Source organism: Paramisgurnus dabryanus, chromosome 13, assembly GCF_030506205.2.
Source record: "Paramisgurnus dabryanus chromosome 13, PD_genome_1.1, whole genome shotgun sequence".
NCBI lineage: Eukaryota > Metazoa > Chordata > Actinopteri > Cypriniformes > Cobitidae > Paramisgurnus > Paramisgurnus dabryanus.
The window spans coordinates 1,771,256-1,797,907 of NC_133349.1; the positions used below are offsets into that span (position 1 = coordinate 1,771,256).

Sequence of the window (26,652 nt, forward strand, 5' to 3'; positions counted from 1 at the left end):
GTGTGCACAATTTTCCTAAATAAATCTTTTTCTTCAGGTTAACATAACACTATCAGCCGAGCACTGAGATGTTGAATCGAAAGTGCCAGTCATGCTAATGAGCGAGAGAGAGAGAATGAGAGAGAGAGGTCGAGTGTCAATGCAATTGCTCTAAACTTTAGTTAAGTGTGTCATCACCCGCCGCCAGCGCTGCCAAACATTCGGCACAACATCTGAACGTGCTGTAGTGTCTGCGAGTAACCGAGAATCTAAACGTGTGAATAGCGCAATCAAATCAGACACGGTAATGAGAAAATGCATCTTCAAGAGCATAAATTCTCTTCAATTACCCTTTACATTCAGTCTCTGATTGGCTGATTTGAGTCGAACTCTTCTGAATCACATCGGCGCTTTAGAATGGAACTAATCAGATTATTCAGAGCCCGCAGTATCAACATGGCCATTAGGATTCTCCTCTGTTTGCATTCGCTTAAAAAAAAACCAAAAGAGTCATTCCTCCGAATAAATTCATTCTCCCGACCTCCAGATAAATGCGCTTGACACCGTTCTGGCTCCGTGGTAAAGCTGAGATTAACTCGGGATTGCTTATAGCTCACGGTGGGAGAACAGGTGGAGTCATTCCTCTCACGGACGCCGGCTATTTAGAAGACAAATCTCAGTGCCGTTCTACAACACCGTCCCGCATCACATTTGACTGGTTGGATCCGTGGACTCGTTCGGTCTTCCTTGCGTTTGACCCGATTACAACCCACAAGCTCAATCTCTCTGCATCAGTTCAGTCCACCGTCCGGCTGGCCAGAGATCAGCGAGTGACCGTGCCGACCTGCCTGAGGTTATTAATGTTACCGCTCTTGTTAAGAGGACCAGAGGTCAGGGCGTCATGTGACCGACTGTCAGAGATGTTAATTTGGCTTCTCTGTCTTACTGTTGCCTCCTGATGTCTGATACTCCTGTCGTACAGATTTATCAAACTGCCGCACACAGATGCAGGACTGAGTTTTTATACATATTTATAAGCTAAAAGCGTCTCAGGAAAGCTGAGAGAACGTAATGAGCCACTCAAGAGTCTGATTAGTATTGGCACTGCAGTACCGCGGTGCAGTCTGGTGAAGTACCACGCAAGGTGCAACTGAATTAAAAAAACTGAAGAAACGCTGAGGTGGGGAATTTTTCTTTCACTTGATCCATGGCCTCTGCCAAAACTGCAATTCAGGTTTGAGAAGGCTTATATGACAACAAACCTATAGGCTTATATGATTTGCTTTTAGATAATGTTATTTTAAAATAGTCAGTCTTTGTCTATTTGTAAGTTTGTAAAATGCTCTATAGTCGTTTGATCAAGCAGCTTCTTATCTCATGATGAGATGATATTTAAACTGTATTAAAGAATCTTAATGGCTTCCATTATTTGGTCCAAGTTATCAATCTTATAAAATCATTTTAATCAAATAAAAAAAAATAAAGGAAATTAATAAGTGGTCACAGTTATGCTTTTTTCTACACATTTTTTAAACAATAATTTATACAGCTTTAGATCAGAAGATTTTTTAGTATCATGAGAAAAATTTCAGTAAAGTTTCAAGTAAACTTTTAAAGGATTAGTCCATTTTCTAAAAAGAAAAATCCAGATAATTTACTCACCACCATGTCATCCAAAATGTTGATGTCTTTCTTTGTTCAGTCGAGAAGAAATTATGTTTTTTAAGGAAAACATTGCAGTATTTTTCTCATTTTATTGGACTTTAATGGACCCCAACACTTAATACTTAACACTTAACGCTTTTTTTTCAATGGAGTTTCAAAGGACTATAAACGATCCCAAACGAGGCATAAGGGTCTTATCTAGTGAAACGATTGTCATTTTTGACAATAAAAATAACAAATATACACTTTTAAACTACAACTTCTCGTCATGTAGATCCGGTCGTGATGCATCAGCATGACCCCACGCAATACGTCATGACGTCAAGAGGTCACAGATGACGAACGCGAAACTCCGCCCCAGTGTTTACAAGCGCCTTGAAAGAGGACCGTTCAGACGTTGTTGTATGTCAACTGATACTAATTAATGTCTTTGTGTCAGTTTATTGTGTACAATGGTCCGCAAATGTGCGTTTTATATATGTAACACGTGACCTCCCTACGTCACTACACATTTACGTAAGGGTCATGCTGGACCGGACCTAAACGAGAAGTTGTGCTTTAAAAGAGCATATTTTTTATTTGTCTTGTCAAAAATTACAATCATATTGCTAGATAAGACCCTTATGCCTCGTTTGGGATCGTTTAGAGTCCTTTGAAACTCCGTTGAAAAAAACTGTTAAGTGTTGAGTTAAGTATTAAATGTTGGGCTCTATTAAAGTCCATTAAAATGAGAAAAATCCTGCAATGTTTTCCTCAAAAACATAATTTCTTGTGGATGACATGGTGGTGAGTAAATTATCTGGATTTTTCTTTTAAGAAAATTGAATATTCCTTTAAACAGTATAGGGTAAAATTTAAAGACTTATTATTCTATACATTAAAAAAACTATTATAAAGACAAAATCTAAATTTATTTTCTTTCCTTTTTCATTTCCTGTCCAGACTCCAGAACACGGTATGAGAATATCAAGACACTGTTCGAATTATGTCAAAGATTATGGGGGTCCTCTATCGAACCCCACAGAGTCACAGTGATTTCTAAAGTAAGATGTGATCCTGGATCAAGGGGACATTTCACAAGAGTGTAAAATAAATCTTTGGTGTCACCAGAGTGCGTATTTAAAGTTCAGCTCAAAATATCATATAGAGAATTTATTATAAGATGTTACATTTGACACTTTGTAGGTGTGAGCCAACACTTGCCGTTTTTGTGTGTGTCCTTTAAAATTCAAATGAGCTGATCTCTGGACTAAATGGCAGTGCTGTGGTTGGATAGTGCAGATTAAGGGGTGGTATTAGTATAATAAGATCCCCTTCTGACATCACAAGGGGAGCAAATTTTTATGAGCTATTTTTTAACATGCTTGCAGGGAATGGTTTACCAAAACTAAGTTACTGGGTTGATCTTTTCACATTTTCTAGGTTAATAGAAGCACTGGGTAACCAATTATAGCACTTAAACATGCATGAAAAAAGTCAGATTTCCATGATATGTCCCCTTTAAATCAAAGAAACTCCAAATTATCCTTAACTCAAACCGTAAACAATTTTTACCCCTCAAATTAGTGTAAAATACTCATTTGAAAAGAATTTACCTGAAATTTTGCCCCTAACCCAATCTTAAATCTAACAATCTGTCAATTCCTCCAGAAAACAGCACTTGAGAGTTTACATTTATTTCAGACAGAAATCTTTTGGGTTAGTTTATTGCAAAATCGGGACAAATAATGGACAGTATTGCCTTGTGTCTTCGCAGCAAAATAAATGTGTAATTCATGTAGTATTTTAATAAAAACCAGGGAACCCCTAAATTTATAGTTTTGTGCTTTATAGGTAGTTCTTCCATAAAAAAGCAGAGTTTTTTGTGATTTTTGTGGGCAAAAATGCGGCACGTTTTCTTAAAAAATGTGATGGAATATGCAGAATATTTATGCAATTATGCGATGAATATGCAGGAACTTGCAAAAACTGCAGGAACTTGCAAAAACTGTTGGCAGCTTTTCAAGGATGTTCACGTCACATAATCACGTCACTTCATAACGTTACCATGCCAACAGGGGACATGGCTGCGCTTGTGTGAAGTAAATGCAAAATTTTTCAACTTTCTGCTAATAAATAAATATATATATGATTTTTGCAATGAAAATGCAGGGATTATGAAATCATGCAAGCCCGCATATTTTGTGCACGAAAATCTGCAACTTAAGCTGCATAGTGCGGCGTATCTGAAAAATGAGGCCCCTGCATAATTATGCGGACTTTGGCTGATTATGCGTTGAATCATGCGATCGCATAATCGCATTTTTTTGGAGGGACTGTATAGGGCATCTCTCACCGCGTCAGCAGGTGGTGCTGTACCTATGCTACAAAGTAAAAAAAAGATATCTAAACAAATTTCTATACTAAAACAAATGGCCACATAACTATGATGTATCGCTGCTTATAGAGCCGATGGATCCAGTGAAAGTTTTGTTGACATAAATACACAGGCAGCTTATATCCGGCTCAGATGAGACGTCTGAAGCGTCTCAGCGCTCCATCACAGACTAAATTGTCATTTAAAGAGTGAAGACTGCAGGGTCAGATTGATTCAGTGCGTGCAGGGACTGACAGATGAACGCTGACTTCCTCACTGTGAACTGTAGAGTAAATCTGAGCTCGGTGTCTTTATGATGAACTGCTGCTCACCCGTCAGACACTGAGGTCACATTGACATGACAGAGAGAGAGATACACAGATACTGTGACTGATACTGTAGGACCTTCATTACACCACTGTCAGAGTAATATAAATAACTGTACAAATGTGTGCTCGTGTTGCTGTGTATACTTGGAAAGTCCGGCAAAACTGAAAATATAATTAAAAAACATTACTGGGCACAAAACATATCTGCACCATTAATGTGGTACCAGAGAAGATTCTGACAAAATCACGGCTCACAAATCAAAATCCTGCACCTCATCCGGTTTTAATGTTCGGCTCAGATGATCATGAAATCTGTGATGTTTACAGATCAAATCTTACAGCTCCCCATGTGCTTGCAAGCAAATCTGGGCAGCCCCAATCATATCAAACATGATGTTTAGGATTTTAAATCGGGATTTTTTTTTAGTACTTTCACAACAGCTAATGAGAGATGTGTGTGTTATTTCTGAGCAGACAGAAACTATTAGCATTAGAATGAAACTAAGACAATAAAGCCGTAGTGTAGGCCATGAAATGAAAATCTGATTGTTCCATGTTTAAGTGCTATAATTGGGTCCCCAATGCTTCTATTAACCCAGAAAATGTGAAAAAGATCAACTCAGTAACTTAGTTTTGGTAAACCATTTTCTGCAAGCTTGTGAAAAAATAGGTCATTCAAATGTGGCTCTCCTTGTGATGTCATAAGGAGCTCTTATTATAATAATACCGCCCCTTAATCTGCACTATCCAACCACAGCACTGACATTTATTGTAGAGAGAAAGAGAGAGAGACAAAATAATTGACAGCACAATTAAGTTTGAATTGCATCAAACCACCATCATTGTGATCAGTGTTTGCATTTCATCAGCTCATTTGCATTTTAAAAGACACACCCAAAATGGCAAATTTTTGGTCACACCTACAAAGTGTCAATTTTAACATCTTATAATAAATTATCTTTATGGTATTTTGAGCTAAAACTTCACATGAGTATTCTGGGGACACCAAAGATTAATTTGACATCTTAAAAAATTTTGTGACATGGCCCCTTTAAAAAGATTGAAATGTTTATGGTTATTATGTTTAATATGAATGATTAATATTTGTTAATAGAAAATTGTATCCTACTTCTTTACTATCTCACAATTCGTTAATATTTTATGATCAAGAAAAATGTGATTTTAAAAAACACCTTGGAGAACAGACACTGTTACTGAAAACAAAAGATGGAGAGATTTTTAATACAGCCAAAACTGATGGCTGCATAAAAACAAGCTGACTGGGCTCTCTCTCTCTCTCTCATCTTTAGTATTGGCAGCCCTCTGTGGCTCCTGGCTGTTGGACACATCTATTATCAGAGGATTATTTGTTGAAGTAGTCGCCCCCTTTCAGTCTTTCCTTCATTCGATGGTCCTGCTTTTCTCTTCAGCTCATTTATTAAATTCAGCGACACATTGAAGTGATCCGAGCGCGGGCGGACAGAAGCAGTCCAGTGAAAACAAAGCCCACTTGGGCCCGATCAGAAGTCACAACATCGGCCTTTGATTCACTCAAGATCAAGAACTGTCTCAATTCCCTCAACTAAACATTGGTTAAAAGAAATAAATTGATTCCAGCACTGCTTTAAATCAATAGAAAGCCTTTACAAAAGTGCTTCGGACAGGCTGAGATTTACAGCTAGTTAGACAGTAAGTATCTAAACTAAGAATCTGTCAGTTACGCCAACCCAACCCACTTCTGCTGGATAGACTGAACCAATATTAAAAGTCCAAACCAACACCTGTGAAACTGTATAAACAAAAACTAATATGTTAATACACATTCAGAAACTATATCATTAATGTAACTGAACTGTAAATATTACACTCTTAGTTAGCATGTACACCAAGGCATTTACTCTGAAAGCAGGCATATGTTTTTAATTGTTTCCAATGGAAGCGCCAAAAGCAAGTGGGTTTTTTCCGCGCTCAGCGTTGAGTACACAGAGTTGAAAATGTCGGCAATGTCACTTCTCACTTATCCGTCCAATCACAGTGGAGGAGGGGTGGGACAAATATCACAACAACTAACCTGCACATCTTTCAACGACTGATGAACAAAGCAGAAGTGTTGGAGGAACCAAAGCGCTTAGCTAAAAAAAAAACGCTGGGACATCACGTTTCAGTCGCGTTTAAATGCTTTGTGAACACGCCCCCTATAGGTGTAATAAAGGTGATACACGATATCATGGAAGAACCATTTTTAGCTGTATGGAGAACCTTTAAGAACTTTTCTGATTATTTGTTGTGAAATTTTTATTTAGATTATGAAAAGGAAAGAATTAATTTGTTTTTTAATTTAATAAAATGTATAAACTGCATTAGAAAGAACAATGGCGTGTGTTTCTCAACAATTTTTACAGCTATAAAGAAGTTTTTATTTTTCTGAATAAAATAGTTTTAATTATTTTTTTAGTAAACAGTTGCTCATAAGCAATACAACAAATAGAAAGCAAAGTAAACATCAAGTTTTCCAAGTAAAAAGACAATAAGTCAGTCTAGTCATGGCCATTTTTAAAGCCATATGATGTAGTTCATCTGTTAATGTTTTCTGTATCTATTAGTACTGAAATATAAACATGTTTAACATTAACTCTTTCTGCGCCAGCGTTTTTAAAAAAGTTGCCAGCCAGCGCCAGCATTTTTCATGATTTTAACAAAAGTTTAATGCCTTCCAGAAAATGTTCTTCTTTAAATATATAAACATAAAAAACATCCTACATTCATTTGTTCTGTTTTTATCACCTCTCAAATATTTCTTCAAAATCCATTTTTGTGAGAGGTTTTTGCTAGAGATCAGAATCAGAGCGATCCTCAAAACTTACACAGACATACAGCTGTTTGCCCTAGGGCGATAATTCCGGGTTGTATAAGTTGCGGATGCTCACCTGGTGGATAATAGCGGTATTGCGAAAAGCCGGAAATACTCGTCATTGGCAGGGAAGCATTTTCTCTTAATTGACGAGTAAACTCGTCAATGGCGGGAAAAGTGTTAACATCATTTTGAATGTTGTGAGTGTAGTAAAGTCTTACAGAGTTAAGGTCAAGGTTTTGGACCCATTCCTTCGCTTCTTCATATTCATCCATCAGACCCATGATGTAAAGTGTGTCCAGAGAATCCACGATAGAAGCCCCTCGAAGACCACCTGTAAAAGAAATGACAAGTTTAAAAACGTGACTACACAATAACATCTTAGAATGTTTGCATCGATTTCACATTAATTGTTTATGTCACTACCAAACTGTAACAATATAAAGTAGACCATCAATATCTAAAACTGAATAAAAAAAACTGAAGCAAATTTTTTTTTTAATATTTTACACTCCATGTGTTTTTTTGATAATTGTTCTGACTCTGATCTCTAACAAAACTCCTTCAAAAAAATTCAATTATTTCAGCTTTTGGTAAACATTTTGTGTTTTTTAAGAAAATAACCCATATTTAAGAGTTTATAAACAAAGAAAAAAAATAAAGACTCTTTCATTTGATATATTTGTATATTTATATTTTTTCCTGAAATTTTGAAAATCACAAAAAAATGCTGCCGGGCCACTTTCAAAAATGAGTTAAGTAGTTTTTACAAATAAACCTTACCATAAACAATACTGGTGTGCATCTTGAGACAAACAATGGCACAGATATATGTTAAGATATGTCAGGGCAAGATGTTTTTAAATTAAGACAGCTCAAATATGCATTTTAGTCTGGGACGACAAATCCTGTCCATAGAGATTACCATTTACACATCGAGTCATTCAATTTATACATTTCTTTTATCAATATGTGTGTTCGTTGGGATCAAATCTTTGCTTTGTCAACTCAATGCTCTACCATTTGGGTTAAATGAACAACAGGATGTGTCAGTATGAACTATTTAAATATTAAACACCTTTTTAACTGCAACCTTGAGAAATTAAAAGACCTCACACCTTTTTTTGTGAAAGCAGTTATGTTAGTGTGGATCCATTCCCTTTGCTCCACATCTTCCCCTGCACTTCATTTAAACATAAAATTCCCTTCACATTCCTAATGAAACATTTTCAAAGGTTTCATTTAATTCAGTCGACCTTAAATGAGATTGCTCGGGCTTTATCCCCTTTAATGTAGAAAATATGCAAACCTGCACAAACAAAATAAGGTCTTTATTGCTTCTGGAGTTCACAGACAGTCGGCCCATCAGAGCAGATGAAAAGCATGTTATATGTAGATAGATGACGTCAACAAACAGATATTTCTTCAGTCCGACAGGAATAAATGTTAATAAAAAAGTCTTCTGTGGCGTGTTGATTTAGAAAACTCTTTTATAGCTTTTCTCACTCGAAATCCGCGCTGCTTCACATTTAATAAGCATTTCAATTACAGGCTTAAGAACTGACTGTGGAAACGAATAACCAATCCCCGCAAGGCAAAGTCTTTCCTGTGACCTCCCTAGAAATACTGAAGTTAGTGGAGGATTTAAACACACTGCAGTGGAAATGAGACGAACGGTAAACTGAAGCCCTGGGCCCCGTGCGCTTCTCTGATAATGTGATGCAACTTTCAGCAATGCTGCACATTTACAAGGTGCTATCAAGCGAAATGTTGCAAAAAACACCAGACTAGCACGTACCAGCAGCTCGATGAGTGCACACAACTGCTAAAGGCAATGAGAAATAATGCTGAAATCTATTAGTGCACATAAACGGAAAAAGAAAATATTTGAGATCTATCAATAACTATTAAATGCAATGCATATTCAATCAATACAAAAACATGCATACTAAAGATCCATGTACATTTTCTGGAAAACGTTGACACTGTTGTATTATTTAATTGTTGCATATAACAAGGTTTCCAAGAAGGTCAAAACAATGGATGAAGGACAGGATGAAAACAAATGTTTAAGATGTTTAACTGTAAGAATTTATAAAAAGCAGAGTTGTAAAAACATATCTGTGAAGATAAACAGAGGTACGGGAAGTTCAGGCAATATATTCAGACATTACATCAGTATATAAAATAATAATAAAGGAAGAGCTGCGAAACAGATAAGCCATGTAAACCTGATCTTATCACAGAAAAGGGAAGTGAATCATGAGATCTGCTCTTTCTGCTGCGGTCAGCTCTACATCAATCTTCTTCATCAGCTTATGTCAGATATCCGATACTCCTTTTCCTTATTTCTGCTCATCGCTCCATTCCAATCAAGATTCACACCCACAGAGGACATAGTCCGGCTTAACCTTTGCCCCTTTGCTTAATCCTGATGCCGGCAAGCTAATGAGGTCATGGGAGGAGGACGTAAAAAAAACGTATTCAATACATCGCCATGTTGATTTCAAACCAAGGCTGTGAGGGATGGATGTCCAGAGCGTGCGCTTAAAACCTATTGTTTGTACCAGGATGCTGTTCATTCAGCCATCAAAACACAGAAAATACATCATTTTACAAATTTCCACAGGACAAAGAACCTTGGAAAACATGGATTTTTAAAATAAAAAGGGATATATGACCTAATTTAAGATTAGAATAACGCATTTGCTGCGTCTGAAACCGCCTACTTCCATAAAATATAGTACGCAAAAAGCAGTAGGCGATGCGAGTAGTATGTCCAAATACATAGTATTCGAAAAGTACTCGGATGACCTACTACTTCGGGTTAGATTTTGCAGTGTGCATACAATGGACACTTCACTATCCCATGATGCCCAGGGAGAGGAGTTATCCAACGAAGACGACGCTGCATCATCATATTAGGCTGTATTCGCGCTGGAATGACATGACGTGATGATGACGTATGTCACGTGATGTAGCATCATACTACCAGGATTTACAGTAACTACTGTTTTAACGGCAAGTAAGTATGGAACTTCATCTCATTCAGTACCTACTGTACAGTATGTGGTTTGGGACGCAGCCATTGTGTACATAAAATCTGTTTTGGATATTAGTCTTTGTGCTAAAGGCTAATTTCTCATGTTCTAACATGTTTACTTTTCTTTAAAACACCAATATAGTGCAACATGACAATATTTAATAACAGCAACTAAGTACACATCTCCAGTTTGTATAGTTCAAAAGAGATTGTCTCATGTATTTCCTCCGTTATGTTTTTTCAAGACATGAACATTGACTTAATAATGTGTGATATTCATGCATGGGCGTCGGAACCATTATACGTGGGTGGGACAGGACCCACCCACTTTTTAAGACCAATGATAATGGACCCACCCACTTTTTCTCTAATTTAGCGCATTTGTCTGTTCACTTATCAAAGTGCTGTTAGTCCAAATCCATTCCACTAGAGCAGGGATCCCTAACCTTTGCTTTTTTTACACCGCAGACCCGTTTCAGCTTTTAAACATAATTCGCGGGGGTGAGTGGACGCGGAGTTGCTGTTCGAACATAGTGCTGAAAAACCTCATTTGCCAAATGTATAACGTTTTAAACAGAAGTAAATGTCAAACAACCATGCATTAGGAAAATTAATAACTGCTTTATTTATAGTATATTTTCTATAGACGTGTAAAACCATATTTAGCGGATTATTTTACTTTCATTGTTTCACGAGTTTGCCTGCCCATTTAGTCTTAATAATTAACGGTAAACGAACTTAGCTTGGTGTTCTTAAAGGCAGCTCGAACCTTAGGTCGGACTCGAGCCCCAAGTTCAAGACACAGAAAAAAAGGAGGAGATGATGAGGAGAGATGCCAGAAGAATTGCGTCTGTCGCGGAGGCACAGAGACTCCCGTTTTGCTTTTAATGATAATTGACACAGCACTAAATGTGATTCCTTTCAAACGTTAAAAGTATAGGCTACTCGTTAAAATATTATTACTGCTGTAAAATAGTTTATTTTGATTATGGCACGATCGCTGGATAATTTTCAAGTTTTTTTTACAGAAGCCAATTACTTTTCATTTGCGATATGAACGTCTTCACGTATTGTTATTATTTGCGATGTACATTTGCAGATAATTCATAAAGTCATACCTCTGTTTAATCGATTGTGTTTAAGAAGTACACATGCTCAAACTCTTATGACAGCATTGTTTCCCGACGGATACCATAAAATAAAGTGATCTCATTTCCAGAATCTCACATTTAAATTTCTCTAAGAGAGAGAAAGAGAGATTGGGTATAACAAATAAAAAAGGTATACAAAAGTTGTATCAGTTTACCTTCATTCGTTTTTCTTACCTTTTATTTCCTCAAAATAAAAAATAAACATTGTAGCCTACTGTCAGCAGAGTAGATGAAAAAGAGGACACAGAGAAAGATAAATGAAACATGACATCTGTCATTATTTGCAAAATATTTAAAGGGCTATTACCAGAATTTCGACCGTAATAGGCTACTGTCTTTAATTTAATAAACGCAAATGTTCAGGCTAATTAATAGGAAACATGAAAATGTCATCTTTTGCTGATAAATGTATTTTTCCGGGGGGGGGGGGGGGGGGTATGTGGGGACCCACACACTTCTCATTTTCTTTCGACGCCCAATGATAGTTTGTTGTGCAAGTATTGTTAAAGGTAAAACCCCATATGAACCCCCAAAGTTGTGTACAAATGATATTTAGTTAGAAATTAATCCTGCTTCTGTTGATTCTACTCCAAACTGATCTCACGGAAAGTCGTGTTATAGTCATGAAAAATAGATTAATTTATTTGTGTACATGGCATGAATTGACTACAAATCGTTTTTCATGCCCGTGGCACGAATTTCTTTTTCGTGTAATTTTATGTATTTCCAACTTGGGCGAAGACGCGTTTGAGGCGAATAGTGCGTGTTTTTGCGGTAAACGCGCCGTCCATATCGCGTCTTTCACATCGCCCCACGCGAGGATGCATCTGATTGCGTCTTTGCATTGACTTTGTATGTAATCTACATGTGCAAATCATTGAACTCGCGTCTGATGTAAACCCACGGTAACCCTAACTCGAGGCGGAAGAAAAACAAAAAAGCACAGACTAACCCAAACCCCAAATCTAACCCCAACCCCAAGCGACAATGATTTAAAAATAGGAAAAAGATACAATACATAAAATGACACGAAAAAGAAAGTTGGGCCACGGACACGGAAAACTATTTTTATAAATTCGTGCTGAATGACATGAAATAGACATTCGTACTCAAGGCATGAAAAAAACTGCATTTCATGCCATGGACGCGAATAAAATAATAAAAATGTTTGTGACTATAACACAACTTGCCGTAAGATCATGTTGATTCCGGTCAAAGTGCTTAAAAAAACTTACCAGAGAAAAGTTTTTAAAGTATTCATGTCTTGCCTTTTCAAATTGGAGATATGTACTTAGTTATAGGACTATATTAGTGTTTTAAAGAAAAGTAAACATGCTTACAACATTACAAATTAATGATTTGCCATCAGGCTAATAACAAAACAGATATTATTGCGGTGCTTTCATCTGAAAATTAGGTCATATGTTGCTTCTCATTTTATTTTAACAATCCGTGTTTTTTGTGTAAATTTGTAAATTATGTATTTTCTGTGTTTTGGTGGCTGAATGAGTGGCATCCTAATATAAAAAAATGGGTTTAAAGTGCACGCTCGGGACGTCCATCCCTCACCACCTCTGTTTGGAATCAACATGGCAGTGGACTGAATAAATGAAAGCATATAAGATGCTGAGCGACCGCAGACTGATGTCTGCTCCATAACTGCTTCTCTTATTAGTAACACTCTGACATCTGGCTGGATTTCAGCTTCCTCAAGAGACCCTGCCACAGGCTGAAGATGCTCACTAACATTTGTCACTTTCAGACCTAAGCCGGAGCTTAAACTGAGACAAGGATGAATTATAGAGCGAGAAAGATAAGAAAGACTGTCACAAACAATCAGCTCGACCTCAAAGCATCTCTTTATTTCTACTTCACACTTCTTCATCTGCTTTAAATGAGAAAATAACTATTTGCCAGAGGGAATAAACTAAACTTAATTCAAGATTTGATGAAAGCAAGTCTTACATAAGTTTATTATCTTATATTCAGGGTGTTTAGGTATTTCTGTGGAAAAACAGGACAAATTCTGCATGATTGAGAAAAGTTTTCTTTCTAAAAATAATGCAGTACTTTTAGATCTGATGCTCATAATAGTGCACATTTAGTTTAATATGGTTTTGGTTTTCCTTTTGAAACTCTAGCATTTAGTTTAGATCATCCAGATGTGTCTACTTTCTGCATACTGCACAGTAAATAACTTTGGCAAGTGTTATTTTCATATGACAACATGAAGATGAAAAACACGTAATGTTTCGAGAAAGCTCTTGGTTTCGCATCACGCTCCGCTCCGTGAGCAATATTTGTGATCTGATGACAAATTATGTTGAAGTCTGCCAGAGAATGGGAAAGATCTTTAATGCTGCTGGTTCCAGGTCCCTCAGGCTGTGGCGCGGTGAAGCGTGGTAAATTCCTATTGAAAACAGCGGCAAAGCACTACTGATTGATAGACTCAGATGAAGCGGGGAGCAGATCAATCCATCACACCAAACTCTCCGGCTTTCCAGAGAGCCGCCGCCGCTCCACCGCTCATTAATGCGGCATAAACCAAAACAGAGAGGACGAGACAATGTGCATAAAGGCAAAACTCATGAAACAAACACTTTTGATTTGAAATCATGTTATGCATGAAACCACCTCAGGTGACCTTTGACCCTTACAGATAATTCTATATCACTGACCTGTTGGTGTTACAATATTGGATATTCGTTTTTTATTTATGACGTCTTGAATTTAACAAGGCCAATAAAAGAGAACAATAAAGAGTATTTTTTTCAGAGAGTTTTTTCATAGCTTGTTTGCTTATGACATCACATTTCTACATAGGAAATCAAAATGCCTATTTTTCGTGTCGTTTTCAAACTACGAAACCACATTGAGCTTTCATCATGTACCAAAAGTTGTTCATAAGTAGGGGTGTGAACCGGACAGTTCATTACCATACGATACGGTACACTGTCAGAAATAAAGGTACAAAACTGTACCTTTTCTGTCACTGGGGCTGTACCCTAAGTTTACGTTTGATACCTTTACAGGAATACAAAACAGAATGCAATTTTGGGTAGATTACCGTACCTTAAGGACCCTACATTGTTAGAAAAAAGTCAAAATATGTACCCTAACTGGGGCAGCACCCTTTAAAAAGGCAATTGTATGGACCATTAGGTACAGATATGTACCGGTAAAAATTTAGTACCAATATGTACCTTTGTGATACTAATATGAATTTTTGAGGTACTAATAAGCTCTCTTTGGTCCCAGAATGTACTTCTGTGGTACTAAAATGAAATCCTTAAGTGCAAAGCTGTACTTTTTGAAAGGGTACAGCCCCAGTGACAGAAAAGGTACAGTTTTGTACCTTTATTTCTGAGAGTGTACAGTAAGTTTTTCTCTGGCAATGATGCAATGTTTGCCGATACATCAAACACTTTTTCTATGCAATTACGATTCGATGCAAATCGATTAATTTATCAATATTTTTATACTATGTGCCTAGTTAAGCAGTTAATTTTTTATAACTTACAAATGTAACCAAAATATATAACATGGACATTTTATCAGTCCTTTCAGAAAAAAGTTTTTTGTGATTGTTGTGGGCAAAAACAATACAGTCTCCTGAGGATGCGTGTAAATAGCACGAAGTGTAAAACTCGTGCAATACATACCAATGAATAAAACGACAAAAAAAGATGCACCGTTTAAGTGAATGGGAAGGACTGGCGTATCATATGCACGCCAAAGTGGAATTTGGCATATGTATTGCACGAGTTTTACACCTTGTGCTATTTATACGCATCTTCAGGAGACTGGGCTGGCAAAAACCCTTGATCTTGTGGCACGTTTTCTTAAAAAATGCGATGGAATATACAGGATATTTTATGCAATGAAATTGCATGAACTTGCAAAAAATGCGGGAACTTGCAAAAACCGTTTGAATGTTTTCAATTATTGTTCACGTCGCGTAATTACGCCACTTCATAAAATTCCCATGACAACAGGGGACATGGCTGCGCATGTGTGAAGTAAATGCAACATTTGTCAACTTTCTGCTAAGATATATATGACTTTTTGCTACGAAAATGCAGGGATTATGAAATCATGCAACCCTCGCATATTTTGAAAGTGCGACGTATTTAAAAAATATGCGGACTTTGGCTGATTATGCATAATCACGTTTTTCTGGAGGTACTGTTTAATAACAAAAACACACTTTTTTAAATAAATAAAAATAAATAAGGGGGGAAAAAGTCTTATGATGCTTATAAGCTTAATCAAGCTTATGATGGCAACAGTCAAAGTATTTTAGAATTTATGCCAAAATGTGCAAAAAAGGCTAATATAGCCTCTCTGATATAGTTGTAGAACTTGCTGACACTAGCAGACAAAAGAAATGAAAATGCGCGCTTTGGCGGAAATGCGTGGATGGATGTTACCTGAAGGACTGAAGGAATGAGGACGCAGAGAGTGTCAAAATGAAGGTACCTCATATTGTTATCTTATGTGTGGCATTGATGCATCATATCATTAGAAATTTAACCAATCTATTGATCCATATCAATGTATTTTTATAGCCCTATCCATAAGTGGGAAATATGCAAGAAAATGTCTTGTAAACCTGTGTCTGTGGTCAGAAGGAGCCAAGGCAAAAGAATATAATAATATTTTAAGATATAATAAAGATATATTTAAAACAATAGACACAACACTAACATTTACACAAAATAAAAAGGGTTAATAAAGGGTTAATCCAGTGTGTATTATAGTATAAATCAGGGTGTCCAGTGGGAAACGGTGGGTGCTGTTTGACAGCAGTATTAAGTCCTGGCTTTAAAGCAATTTTCTGCAGCAAAGCATGACCTATAATCACATACTGTGAACACTGCTTAGGTCAAATTCAATCGAATTTTCATTTATGTGTGATTACAGATGCTATTGAAGGGTTCATACAGTATTTTACTCTAATGTAATGTTATTTGTCATTTTAGTAAAGGTTAAAGTAAAGAGATGTAAATGAGTTCTGGCACACTGTTATTCGTCTGAATAGATGTTGCTATCCAAACACAATCAGTCGTGTGTTTCTCAGACAGACGTTTATGTGTCAATAAAGGAGCTGCTGAGGAGACTTTTATGTTGTCAATAGCTGGGTTTTCATTACACTGATTGTATGCACATTTTGAAGTATCGCATAAAAAACTTTTTTTCGCATAGAAATCACCTTGTTTTATTTGCTGTTGGTTACCAATACCACCGTCATTCATGCAAACAACTTGATGGAAACACAACTAATTTGCATTTATTTGTTTTTCTTTTTTTGCCAATTTTGAAAAGATTCGCTTCACGTTTCAATAGAAACCCAGCTATTGTTATAGTTTGTCTACGTACTGTAGCAGATATCGAATACAAAATATACATGTTAGCAGCTCGTTTGTCTGGCACATTTAACTATGAGATGTTTTTGCACATTGACAGATTATTTGTATCATCATGTATGATTAAGTTTAGATTCATGTACTGTATGTGTACAGATTCATGCAGCCTAAAAATCAGTGCAGGATTTCCTCATTTAAAGTGAACTACAACATCCACTGGACTAAAATAACCCCAGACCCTTTAGCACATACTCAATTCATGAACACTGTGTCTGTTTCGCTCTCCTCGTCTCGGGTGGCGGTCGGAGCGTCGGGCCGTAACATCTCATTATTACAGTGAGCCAGAGAAACACATGATCAGAACCGTGTGCTTTGAATCCGAGTGACTTTGTTCCCCATCTGGTTTGATTGTTGAATGTGTCGCAGAAACAGAAAGAGAAAACAGACACTAACAGGCTGCTGAGGTTGTGGTTGTGTGATTCTCTTTGGTGTGATGATAATCAAAGCTCCGGTCCAGTGAACCACCGATCTTAATGGTGCCTGTTAGCTGCTACAGAGACAAAACTGCTAGATCAAGAGACATCCGAGTCCTGGTCTAAAATATATGCAGTCTAGTACTGGGAATTACACAAAGACTTTTAAAAATGACATTAGTGAGTCAATATTTAATCCAGACAGGAATTCGTACATACTGAATTTAAAGGACAAGTTGGGTATTTTAGACTTAAAGCCCTGTTTTCAGATTGTTTATGGTGAAATCGAATGGTTTTGACTGAAATTTCGACATTTGCGGCTGCCCTGAGAATTTTCGCGTGTTTGTGTTTCAGCTCAGACCTCTACAATGGGTTTAATGGTGCACTGGAACAATCCTTCCTAAAATGCATTAAACTTTCGTTTACAAAGATTATTTATTTATAAGCTATTTAATTGTATATTATACTTTGCTGTATTCCTGTAGCTGAACTGGTCAGGCATTGTGAACAGCACAATGGTTCAATTTCCAGGGAACACATATACAGTACTGTTAAAATGTATAGGAAGAATGCACTTTTAGATAAACCATCTGCCAAATGTTTACATGATTCATTTCAAGTATAAACCTGCAGTTATGGATGAGTAACAGAAATAAAATATTTGCTTTTAAACACACACAGACACACAGACAGATATGAGGGTCTATGGAGGGTCAGTGTGTTTAATCAGGCAGTGAAAATGGCAGTCTGCCTCGGCCTGCTGCTCTGTAAAAGTTATTTTAATTGGTCAAGCCAGAAGCAGTTCATTCGGTAGCACAGCTGCCTCTGTTATGACTACATCTCCAATATGATTAGTTAACCCTGACAGCACAATCGAAGCTGCTAAGCTCATCGCGGCAGATGCATCGCGCCGGCGGCTCCCAGACCGGTCGACTGCGGCACAAAAAGAAAATCAATGAACGTTGAGGTAATCCAAGTGAAAGATTATGCATTACAGACAATCAAACACATGCATGTAGACTGAGAGAGAAACCTGGAGCATTACCGAAGAGATGGGAGTCACCTAAAATGTGTTAATAATTATTTTTTGACATTTCGCCACTTTTCTATCCTTAAAGCAACACTGTGTAGTTTCCATGTAAAAATGACTTACAGCTCCCCCATGTGGTTGAAAAGCGCAACAGTGCTTGGTATCAGACACTCTTCTGCAGGCAGGGGGAGGGGCGGGGCTGTGTTTCCTACCCTCCACCACCGCTTTCAGAGTCTACTTGTAGCAGCTAGGAGGCTGCTCAGGTTGCAGCAACAGTACAATTTGTCCAGTTAAAAGTTGTTCTATCACTGAAATAATTTTTGAGACATTATTTAAAGGTAAAAAAAACTACATAGTGTTGCTTTAATTTGTGAATGGCCTGTAAATGATGCTAATGACTGCTGCACCGATGGTCTGGTAAAGTAATCATTTGTAAACAGATTTGTCCGTGCTCGGGTATGGTTTGGAAGCTGGAAGTGTGTGTGCGCAAGATGGACACGGCCTGTCTCCATCTCAGGCACATCCGGACAGACCTTCAATGATCTCCTCTGTCCTAGACCCTGACCATAAACATCTCTCTTTTGCACAAACAGAGAAAGAAGACGCAAAAGCAAAAATTTTTGAAATGTGTCCTGCCATAGAAATGGCCACTGTGGTTGATGAAAAGGAGACAATTAAATATTAATCCTCTGGACTGATCGCATGCTCTTTGATAATGTCATTTTGCAGGAAAATTTGATAATGTAAGAATCCTGTTGTTAATATGTTGCTGATGTTTGCACGTTCAAATGTAATTAAATGTTTGTATTTTTTTACCTAGTCAACTGTATTTTTACTCATTGACAATTTAGTATTAAGACCTTATCAGTTAATGGTTAATGCTCGGTTAAGAAGCTGCGGTTGTCGGTCAGGAAAATTAACTGAAATGAACATCCCTAGTCATGATTATTTTGAGCAGTTCCATCCAAACAACCTTTTGGTTTTATCTGACTCAGTTAAATGACACGTCTGAAGAGGATCTATATTACAGTCCAGTATTTCCATGCAGAGCTCCAATAATAATTCAATATTTAAAGATCCTCTGTCAGCTGATATCAGCAATCAGTATAAATTAGTCAAATAAATGCATTAAAGTCTGAAAGATTTAAAAACTCTAATCTGCAGAATATGAAACATGGAAACATATCGAAATGGAATTTCATACAATGATCCTCTTGGTTGGGTAATTGGCACACGAACATAAAAAAGTTATGATTCACTTTTAATTTCACACCACGTTGTGCCATAACTGTGAAACATGGCCAAGGGGTGAGCAGGAACATATTTATCACCAACATCAGAAAAACTTTTATGAATTAATTAGCTGTCTATCTTCTTTTATCCAAAACAAATTGTGGTGCATTCAATTTATAAACTTGTGTGTGTGTCCCCCTTGGGATTAAACCCATGACTATGCGAGGCTATTTTGTTTTATTTATAGGGCACTTATTATGCAAAATTCACTTTTACAAGGTGTTTGAACATAATGTGTGTTGGCAGTGTGTAAACACAACCACCCTACGATGAAAAAAATCCACCCGCTCCTTGTTTTTAATCCTAGTTAAACCAAAGCAGCTCGTTACAGATGCCGTTTTAATTCCCTTGTCAATGTGAGGTCACACTGCTAAAGCCCCGCCCACTTACAGTCCAGCATTACCATAGTTTCCACACTCAGCAAGTTGTACTCTGTCCATTAGATACTATTGTCTTAGACTGTATTAATCAGATCTATTTTATCTGAAAGCGCTCACTGTCTCTTTTGGTAAGGGAGTGAGGAGCTGTAGCTCATTTGCATTTAAAGGTAAAGACCTTAAAACATCATGTTGTGGCTCAAACATATGACATAATAAATGATCTGTGAGGTATTTTGAGCTGAAACTTCACAGAGACATTATGGGCACACCTGATAATTATAGTATTATCTTATAAAAAGGTCATCATAGGTGCTCTTTAAATAAAGTTACTGCATGTGGATCCACTTCCCAGCTTGCTCCTCCTTGTCTGCCTTACTGCCCCATCGTTACAATACTAAACATCATCTTCCTTTTATATTTTCACAAAGTCTAAAGTATACTGCCTAATAGGAATGAGTAAAAACACAGACAGAGGAAAAGTGATTAAAGTCAAAGCAGTGCCCATGGTCACCAGAGGCTTAAGGGCTTCTTGGAAATGACGCTGATACGTAAAACTGTTGGTGGACACCAGACGTCATGCTCAGTACATGATCGCAACAGATTAAACCTTCACATTGCCCCACTGTGACTTCTGACTTATTTCTTGTTACAGTAAATCACTACTGTAACAAATTCCCAAATCTCCTTTAATCCGTCTGCTTCGTCATATACTGTACTGCATGTGTGACCAGTGTTTTGTTATCTTGTATGTAATTCCTAAGAAAGATTATTCGCTTGGTTTTTTAATCTTTCCGTTTCTGTCCACATACCACATGTAAACTATGTTGCAATGCTGGCATTCATTTGTCAATTCTTTAAATACTTAGTTGTAGTATACATAAAACAATACTACACCAATAATATGGTGGTATATCATAGATAGGCTGTATAAAACTTGAACGTAGTGTCAGTGAAATCACCTGTAGGTTTCTGAGGAGCATTTTTAAAGTCCAAAGTGGGTGGAGCCAGTTAGCAGCACATTACCACGTTTCACTCCCAAATAACCAAAAATGGATCATGGGTGGAGCTTAGGTGCCTGGTTGCTGAAACCACACCCGTCTAGCTCGACGATAGTGACAGCAGAGGCAATTCACCTGTCACTCAGGTGGCCACGCCCCTAATTATGCAGAACTTTAAGGCTTAATAATTCAAATGGATGAGTTACAATTTATCAGGCCATTATAATCTAAACTTTTAATGTATAAAAACATCTGTGTCTATTGTTATTTCTCCTCTATTGCATTTTAGAAGAAACATCTACATATGTAAAGCTCTTATATTGTGATAGAAAAACTCTTCCTCAGCATTCTTTCAGAATAAACATGTAAACACACATCAACAAATCCATCTTCCTGACACACCATTTACATTAATAATATTCACCGGCCCCCTGCAACCTGAGGCCCCAAACTTCAGGAAAACTCATGAAATCTAAACAGATCCATTTATCTCACACAAAAGGAGCCACCGCCGCTCACAACATCACTTGTCATGCACAGAAGAGATCCTTTCATCACACACAAATACAGCTTCTATAAGAGCTGAACAATAATTCAATATCAATATATTTCAAGGTATATTTTTTCAATATGGTTTCTAAACACATTTTCGATATTTCAATATACAGTACAGCGTCTCATGGCAATTTACATGTCACTTTTAGAAGCAAGTGTTAAACGCGGGTCAAGGCGCTTCGTCCTTCCAGAGCGTGCTCCCGTAGCGTATTTTGTAGCAAAGCAACCCATCATATAATTGTTATTATGCAATCAATTAATCTGGTTGAGACTTTGGAGTGTTTGCCAATAGTAAAGTTGTCGCTCAGAAGTACGAGAAGGAGGTGCGGGGTTAGTCCGTGTCAAGTTACAGCTTCCAATGATGACACCATTTAGAGAGGAGAACGGGAGATGTAATGCAAAACAAACTGATTACGGATAAGAAAAATAGGCTTAAACCATCAGGTGCCCATGTTAGAAAAGGGAAAAGATGAGAAACGTGCAAAAGACAAAAGTATGTTTGCAGCTCTGACACTCGTCACATTATAAGTATGCATATAATGTAGTATGCTAGTTTCTAATATATCATTATGTAGCTTGCTATGCAATTACAAATAGAGGTTTAAAGGAAAACAACATCAATTTTTAATATTTTACTATGTTCTTTCCTCAACTTAGATGAATTAATACATAGCCATCATCCCTGTTTGGATCCTAAGGAATGAATGGGGCTTGGCTAAACGCTAACACATTACGATGCATTGTACAAAGATTAAGTGCACGCATTAAATAAAGAAAGGTATGTATTAATTCATCTAAGTTGAGGTAAGAACAGTAAAATATTGATAAATGGTGGTGTGACAGTAAGTTTACATAAAATTTATTTATACCATTAATTTATATTATATTGTTTTATAGGAGGAGGAGGAGGCTTCATAGACTTGCCAAATTCATTTGTTCAGAGTTTTGTAGGTATAGACATTCGTTGCAGTTTATCCAAAGGCTTTTTTTAACATTTATACCATTCTCAAATTTATATCGTATCGACCGAAATTTAAAAGTATATTGGCAATACCCTGCAAAAAATTATTTTCAAGAAAACATTTTCTTTGTAGTTTTGTCTTGTCTTATAAAATAGAAATAAGTCTAGTTTTTAGACCAAAAATATCAAATTTAAGTGATTTTGTGCATAAAACAAGCAAAAAAATCTGCCAATGGGGTAAGCAAAAAAATCGAAAAAAAATTTTAAACACTAAATTTAAGAAAAATTCAAGACAAATTTGCTTACCCCATTGGCAGATTTTTTTTGCTCGTTTTATGCACAAAATCACTTAAATTTGACATTTTTGGTCTAAAAACTAGACTTATTTTCTTGGGTCGTTTTGCTCATCTAGAAAAAGCATCTTAATTTAAGAATTTTTAGAAATTTTATTGAAAACAAGACAAAAATACTAAGAAAATATTTTCTTGAAAATCATTTTTTGCAGTGTAGCTATACACTGCAAAAAATGACTTTCTTACTTAGTATTTTTGTCTTGTTTTCAGTAGAAATATCTACTGAAAACAATTTAAGAATAACTTAAATTAAGATTTAAGTTAAAGTTAAATTAAGATGCTTTTTCTTGATGAGCAAAATGACCTAAGAAAATAACTCTAGTTTTTAGACAAAACTATACAATTTAAGTGAATTTGTGCTTAAAACAAGCAAAAATATCTGCCAATGGGGTGAGAAAAAAAATCTAAACATAGGATTTCTTTTTTCCTAAACACTTAATTTAAGCAAAATTTTCTCTGCAAAAGAAAAATACCCTGGATTTACTTTAAAATGCTTTGGGGAAAAAACCTCTGCAAAATGCATAAATGTATATGTAAAGTATATGAGATGCAATAAAAGATCAGTAAAAAATGCCAGCAAATAAATCTAGGTATTTTTAATAATGTATACATATGGCAGGTGGCCAAGTCGTATTACATTGAACAGATGGAGTACCTGCTGTAAAAACAACCAATGCTTATTATACTGCAATTCGTGTTATGCATAAATGACATGTTTAATGCTGCTTTAAAGGAGCCGTTCAGATAAAACTGACAATTTACTATCATTTCCATTTGTGCTAAGTAGGTTTCACACAGCTGAGATTTCAGACATGACACTAATGATCCAGAACTGATGTGTCCTGAGTTTAAATTGAATTATAAAAAATGTTCACAACCCACATATAAATGTGTTGTTTGATTTGACTAAATCAGTGATAAAATGAGTGTTACATACCAAAATAGAGAAGAATGTCAATGCATTTTGATTAACATGTATTAATATTTCATGCACAATAGTACCAGGAATCTGCTTAAATTATGATTTAATGTTAAGTTGCACCTTGATTCTCTCCCACACCATTAAACCTCCGTCCCTTTCCGTCTGCATCCTCAGCAGAGCTCAGAGTTTGTAGGAAGCATCAGGGGAGCAGAGGTTTGCAGTTTACACAACCTGATATGAAACTGCTTTAATAAAAAGTCAGTCTTTCACGATAAAAGCCCTGGACTGCAGATGAGAGGTTTTCAAGGTTAAAGCTGAACAGAAATCCTGATGCATTACTGCTTGCAGATCAGTTCTCAATAAATGAGACCCTGTGTGCATTCGACACTGGAGGTCACACTGTCTCAGTTTTATTGACCATTTCGTATGCTTTAAATCAAAGGTTACCCAATTTGTGAGTTAGGAAATTCATTAAAATTTTATATAGATCTTTTGACGTTTAAAAAAAAAACATCCAATGTAATCTGATCAATAAAGTATAAAGGCCAACACAGGGTCAAAACAATCAATAGCTTGAATAGCTTCACCTGAGGATGCAGATCTCTGGTTTTAATGGAAAAATCATGAAATCCCGGAGGTGTCCAATGGGAGAAGCGAGTCACAAGCAAGCAACACACAAAAAACATTATCCCAATATCTCTGGATAATTTATGATTCACTACATGTTTGTGTCGTTTACATTATATGCATTTTCACGCCGATTGAAATTTGATGCAGTTTTACTTACCGCCTGCGGCACATGACCTGGTTAAGACCGCCCCATTTCAATGAAATCCAGTGTTAAACAAACACACACGCAAAACTCTGCTGCAACCCCGGATAAACAAACTATATCCATTGTTTTCTTAAAGGTATAGCGGAGGATTTTCTCGAATTTTAGAAAAGAACCGCCTTCTCCACTTTTTAAAAAATGCAATTGCGCAACACTCCTGATTGACAACTAGGAGGACCAATAGTCTTCATGATCCACCCGGAAGAGGAAAATCCTCCGCAATACCTTTAAGGCTGACTTACTTTGAAAGCTGAATAAGTCTTTCTTCTCCTTACATTCAAAAACACAATTCTTCCTTCGTGCCATTGTTCAGTCTTGATATAAAACAAAGCTGTCGTGTGCAATGATGTCTGTGACTTCTATTCGAAGGAACAATGCTAATAAGCATCCTCACTCTCACTGTGATTGACGTGTGGGAGTGCATTTCTGGAGAAGTGCCCATAAAAGGAATATGGGGTCACTGATATGTAACGGGTACCCATTTTCGAAAAAAACTTTCTAAAACTTATAGGAAGGTGTGAGTTTGGCCCAGAAATACTTCATCAACTGCTTTTTTGACACTTTGCATTTGTTTAGCACGAGGATTACAACTCTTAAACTGTGTTAATAAGTCAAAATGCATTAGCCTTAAGCATTAACCCCCTCTTTAAAAACAAATGGGCCAACATAAGCTTTTCTTCAGGATCCAGACATCCGCACACAGAAAATGTACAGTTACAGCAAGCAGCACATCTCATTACAGACTGTGTATATCTGATGCTTTTAATGTACAGCTCACTATGTTTACGTTATAACAGCAGTGAATATAATAATAGATAATCTGTGGCCTCTGAATGAGTAATGTTGCTTGTAAACAGCACTGCTCGCATTCAAACACATCCGGCTCATTCTCCCAACACAACAACAACAACAACAGATAATGCAGAGGTTTCATTTCTAAACACTCGTTTCTTTACAAGTGCTGCTTCTCTTTTTACAGTATAAGTGCAACGATATCATTTGAACAGCATGCAGTCTCACATCATAATATAAGTATGATAACTGTAATCCATATGACTTACACGCTGTATTATACAGACACTCACACACTTCTTAAAACAACCTTCTTTACATATACATCACATTTGTATTTCTATTTATTATATTCACTTATTACTCATTTCCTCTGTATACTCTAAAGTTAAAGTTCCCATAAACTTAAAACTGACAATTCTTATTTTTTATGTAATATTACAGTGTTCATTATCAACAATTTATTCATGTGGGTCATTATTGTTTTTAAATTCAAGTGCAAAATGTACTTCCACCCTCTTATGACAATCATTCTCTTATGACGTCAGCTTGACAGCGTGGGTGGAGCATCCGTTGGCCCCGCCCCTCCAGCTGTCAGTCTGTTGCGAGTTTCTACTTTTCTGTATCCAATCAAATTGTGGAAAACATAAACCACGCCCACTATTTTCTTCATGTGGTATTGTGTTTTACTTAGAAATGCGTCACAAAATGGAAGTCGATTGCGACTTTATTAAGGATATTTCAGCAGCCACAACATAAACAAATGGCTTTTGTGCCATAAACTTAACTTCTAGTACAAGCAAAGACGCAATAACAACAGAGTCCTTGTAGAGTAGATTATTTTTGATAACAAGCTAAATAAAGTTACTGTGTAGAAATAATGAATACAATGGTCCCATACACAGCAAAATTAGCAGTGTTAAATCAACACTGCTGGTGTTTATATGAGTAACACCAAACCTGGTCGTCCCCATATATACACCAGCAGTGTTGATTTAACACTGGTGATTTTGCTGTGTACACACTGCAGATTAATTCACCTTTTAATGCTTAGTGCTGTTCTGTACACACACAGTTCAGTAATTTACGGGACTGACAACCGCATTCTACAACCAAATTAACTTAGGGTGACCATACGTGCCATTCTTCCGGACGCGTCCTGGCCAGGATTTCGGTGCATCTTCCGGAAGTAGTATTTGTTGACCGCATACGCCATTCAGTTAAAAACATAAGATATACAATTGTAGTTTCATTCTTACCTTAAAATGTAACAGTTGCGTCTCTGTAATAATAATAATAATAATCCTCTATGATGTATGCGGT

At 36.7% G+C, this 26,652-nt stretch overlaps 1 protein-coding gene across 2 annotated transcripts in view; it reads right to left on the bottom strand.

Annotated features, from left to right (window-relative positions):
* Positions 1-26,652, bottom strand: part of LOC135789243 (mannosyl-oligosaccharide 1,2-alpha-mannosidase IA) — a 222,578-nt gene that overhangs the window by 70,102 nt on the left and 125,824 nt on the right. For both annotated transcript variants that reach the window (XM_065299001.2, XM_073811524.1), the window contains exon 3: positions 7,402-7,514. In XM_065299001.2, the coding sequence (XP_065155073.1) occupies positions 7,402-7,514 (113 nt within the window). The remainder of the gene's footprint in view (positions 1-7,401; positions 7,515-26,652) is intronic.